The sequence below is a fragment of the Spermophilus citellus genome (assembly GCF_964194105.1).
Source record: "Spermophilus citellus genome assembly, chromosome: 4".
Lineage (NCBI taxonomy): Eukaryota > Metazoa > Chordata > Mammalia > Rodentia > Sciuridae > Spermophilus > Spermophilus citellus.
In genome coordinates, this window is record NC_138185.1 from 138,479,690 (window position 1) to 138,483,745 (window position 4,056).

General features: G+C 48.3%; 1 protein-coding gene across 1 annotated transcript; it reads right to left on the reverse strand.

Annotated features, from left to right (window-relative positions):
• Positions 1-464: 464 nt before the first annotated feature.
• On the reverse strand, positions 465-3,553 carry PHGR1 (proline, histidine and glycine rich 1; the record flags this gene model as incomplete). The annotated part of the gene is made up of 3 exons (XM_081292877.1): positions 465-740; positions 2,473-2,480; positions 3,544-3,553. 3 exons carry the CDS (start codon positions 3,551-3,553, stop codon positions 465-467), a joined length of 294 nt encoding a protein of 97 aa, XP_081149003.1.
• Between the last annotated feature and the right edge of the window lie 503 nt (positions 3,554-4,056).

A 4,056-nucleotide genomic window follows, 5' to 3' on the forward strand; every position in this document is an offset into this window, starting at 1 on the left:
TGAGGCAGAACATCACGGCAGAAGAGCGCAGTGGAGTAAAGCTGTTCAGCTCATGGCAGCTGGGAAGCAGAGAGAGGAGCCAGAGAAAAGCTGTATAATCTCCAAGGGCATGTTCCCAGTGACCAGCTTCCTCCAGCCACACCTTAACTGCTTACAGTTACTACCCAGTAATCCATTCAAATTATTAACCCATCAAATGGATTAGTCCACCGATTAGGTTACAGCTCTCATAATCTAATCATTTCATCTTTGAGAATTCCTGCTTTATCTGTTACATGAGTTGATTGGGAGATGACTCGTATTCAAACCATAACAGATGAGAAGGAAGACAGACTCTTAAAGAATAAAACTTGGCCTCCAGGAGGCTGTTTATTAGGAAGAGAAGATTCTGGTCCATGTCTAGTGCCAGGTCAGGAAGGCAACCTTCTCAGGTTCCTCATCTTGTGTCTTTTTTTCTTGTTTCTTCAGTGGTGTGGACCAGGGGGATGCCCTGGGCAATGGCCTGGGGGATGCCCACCAGGTCCTGGGGGGTGGCCTCCCCCATGACAGTGCCCTGGACCATGACTAGGGGGGTGCCTACCAGGTCCTGGGGGGTGGCCTCCCCCATGACAGTGCCCTGGACCATGACTAGGGGGGTGCCCACCAGGTCCTGGGGGGTGGCCTCCCCCAGGACAGTGCCCTGGACCATGGCCAGGTGGGGGACCACCAGGTCCTGGAGGATGGCCGCCATGGCAGTGCCCCTGTGAAAAGCCAAATGACCAATGTCAGAATCTGAGGTCAGTGCCAATCTCTCCTGTAATCAACTCCTCTTCTTTCTCCTTCCCCAGGGATTCTGGATTCCTGGGCACTAGCAAGGAGCTATAGAGGAGGACTGGGTGGTAGGGGTGGCCTTGATGAAGCCCCTTGAATACTGAGCAGACGAGGGGAGGGACCTAGATGTATTGGTTTCCATTCTTGACCTGAGCTATGATTCCACTTCTTGGACTTTGGTTTATTTCATGTGTAACTAAGAAGCAAAATTATCTCATCTTCCCCGAGGGACCCTTGCAGAGTGATTCTAGAAGCTTTTCCATGCTAGAACTGCAGGCTTATTGTACTTATATGAGCAAGGGTGAAGCTCAGGGAGGCTGTAGAGGAGCTGAGGGCTAGGGAGAGATAGGAGCTAAGGAGAAGGAGTACAACAGCTGGAGGAGGGGCAGTAGACCAAGAGAAGGAAGGAAGATGAAGATGTGCATGTTCTCTACATAGGTAGTGGGTCCTTGTATATGAACAGGATGTATGCCGCATTGACATACATATAAGTGTGTTTGGGTACATGTACATAAGTGAGTGCATATACTTGCCTGCTGTGCACATAGTTGCATGCATGGAGTACATGGTGGTGTGTTCATGAGAATGGGTGTGTGTGTGAGCCTATGGCATCCCTGAGCAGGGTGTGAGCCCAAGATATCAGGAAGACTAAAAAATAACGTCAAAGTTTTACTCCTCCAAAGTACAGGTATGAAGACACGAAGTGCTGTGAATATACTATGTATACAACCAGAGATATGAAAAATTGTGCTCTATATGTGTAATAAGAACTGTAATGCACTCTGTGTCGTATATAAATTTTAAAAAATAAATATATAAAAATAAAAAATGTTTTACTCCTTAGCAAGAAGAAGAGTGGAAAAAAGTGTGGTTTTACCTTCTGTCTTTACTACAATTACCTATGAGGCCCTAAGATGAAGGGAATTTCTTTGTTTCTTACCACAGGCCCAGGGAAGGAGAGAGAGACACCATCTTGCTTCTGTGCTAGACACTGAGGGTCTGGGCCCCTGTGGAGCAGGGGTGAAGCTATGCCCCTTTCCAGGGCTTCTGTTTCTTGGGGCATGGTAAAAGTTCGGAAGATCAAGGCTCCAGGGCTTTCCTGTGACTATGTTAGAGCAGTTCCTGCTCCATCCAGGCTCAGTGATGCCTGGAAACAGCCACTTCCTACTCTATCTGCTTTTCCTTCTATGGCTCTTTTTGTGGTGGGGCCACAAATCCACACCAGGGAACTGGTCTACTGTGGTAGCTGATGTAGGAGAAGAGGGTGAGGGCAGACCAACTTCCTTTCTTGGCAGAAGCCTATCTTGGGGGATCTGCAGTGTGGCTGGGGCTTGGGAGCAAGCCATCCATCCAGCAAGGCTGTGGGGGTAGCCAGGAAAGCAGAGCAGGGTAGAACAGGTGGGGAAGCAGCAGGAGAGAGGATGGGCTGCTGGGGCAGGGAGGGGAAGAGAGGAAAGGAGGAGACAGATGGGAAAACAGAGAGGAGAATGCCAAGGAAGGAGGCTGTAGCAGCAGGGGCTGGCTGCCTCACCCCGTGGGGCTGCTGCCCAATCTTGCTCCTGACTTTCATTTCTGGAAAGGGGATCTAGGAAGGAAGGTCTGGAGGGCATGGTAGTTGGTAGTGGGGAAGAAAACAGGGAGAGGATTGGGGAACTTTCTTACCTTTGGACCTGTGGGAGGGGAAGAGAAAAAAAAAAGGAGCAACTTGGATCATTTGGTTCTGCAGTTAAAAACCCTGTCTTCTCCCTGGCACTGATCTGTTCCCCTCCCCCAATAAGGCTCTTCAGACTTGGTCATTTGCCTGACAATCATTCCTCCATTCATCCACTCAACCACAGATTCATATTGAAAGTCAATACAAAGTTCCATTGTGAGTCCCTGTGTGCCCCAGACTGGCGGAGTCCTCCCAGGTGGCACAGGGCCAATTAAGAGGCGTGGGTTCTTGTCCACACTCTGTCAGCTATTTGTCCTCCTCGCCTTGGTCAAACATCATGGCATTAGAGAAATGCTCCACTGTGGCAAACTCTGATTCATCCTCTTCTGCTTCTGCAAGGGGCCCCACCTTAGTTCCCTCACATCTCATTTATCTCACCCAGTCTGTTTAGCCCCTGAGAGCTATTTGTTGGCTCCTGCTTTAACTTTGTTGGCTCCTCCTTATAACTCACATCTGGACCTTTGCTTATGCCTCCTGCTACTTGGAAATCTCTCTAGCTCAACTCTGCCTTGTTTTCCTGCAGGAAATCTACTTTACTCTGTAGGTCCAGTGGGCTCATTCAGCAACAGTCATCTGAATGGTCTCCAGTGCTCTGAAGCCCTCCTTTAGAAGGAATCACGTACTATTACTTTGTGTCTTTTTGGAGAGCCAGTGGCACAGCTACTGAGAGCTGTGTTCTGGACTCCAGACTGATCTTTCTGTGGTCTCACCCCAAGCAAGACCCTTAATTTCCCTGGGTCTTATGTGTAAAGCACTTGCCTGTTTTCCTCCTGAGGTTCAAGATCTAGTGAGATGAAGGATGTGTGAACATGTTTCTTAAACTGTGAAGTGCTCTACAGAATATAAGGGCTTGTTTGCATTTTGGAACCCTACTGCCACCTACACACACACACACACACACACACACACACACACACACACTTTTTTTTGCAAGCAGTAGATATGTCTGTCTGATTGGCCCTGCCTTCACCACTCTCCTTTCTTCTTTCACCCCATAGCCTCTCACCCATGTTGCTTACCTGGATCCATCTTTATGGGGCAAGAGAAGGGGGTGACACAAGAAATACCTGTGGTTTGACAGATAAAATTTTAGTTTATGGTGATCTATATCTTAAACTCTTTCCTTCTTCTCAGGGATGCACACACAAAGCCTCTCTAAAGGATGAAGGGGTGGGCTGGGGATGTGGCTCAAGTGGTAGCGCGCTCGCCTGGCATGCGTGCGGCCCGGGTTCGATCCTCAGCACCACATACCAACAAAGATGTTGTGTCCGCCGAGAACTAAAAAATAAATATTAAAAAAAAATTAAAAAAAAAAGGATGAAGGGGTAAGACTACTCCACCTGGCCTAGCATAGCACTCGATGTGGAGATGTCACTCTGGGTGTCAATACAGGCATTGATTGTTTGGAGGGGGTCTATCCACATGAAGAGAGAAGAGAGACAAGAGAAGTACTGTTTCCTTAGATCCACACTCTTACACCTCCCTGAACCCCCAAGATCCACACCCAGACTCATAATCATATGTTAGTTCAA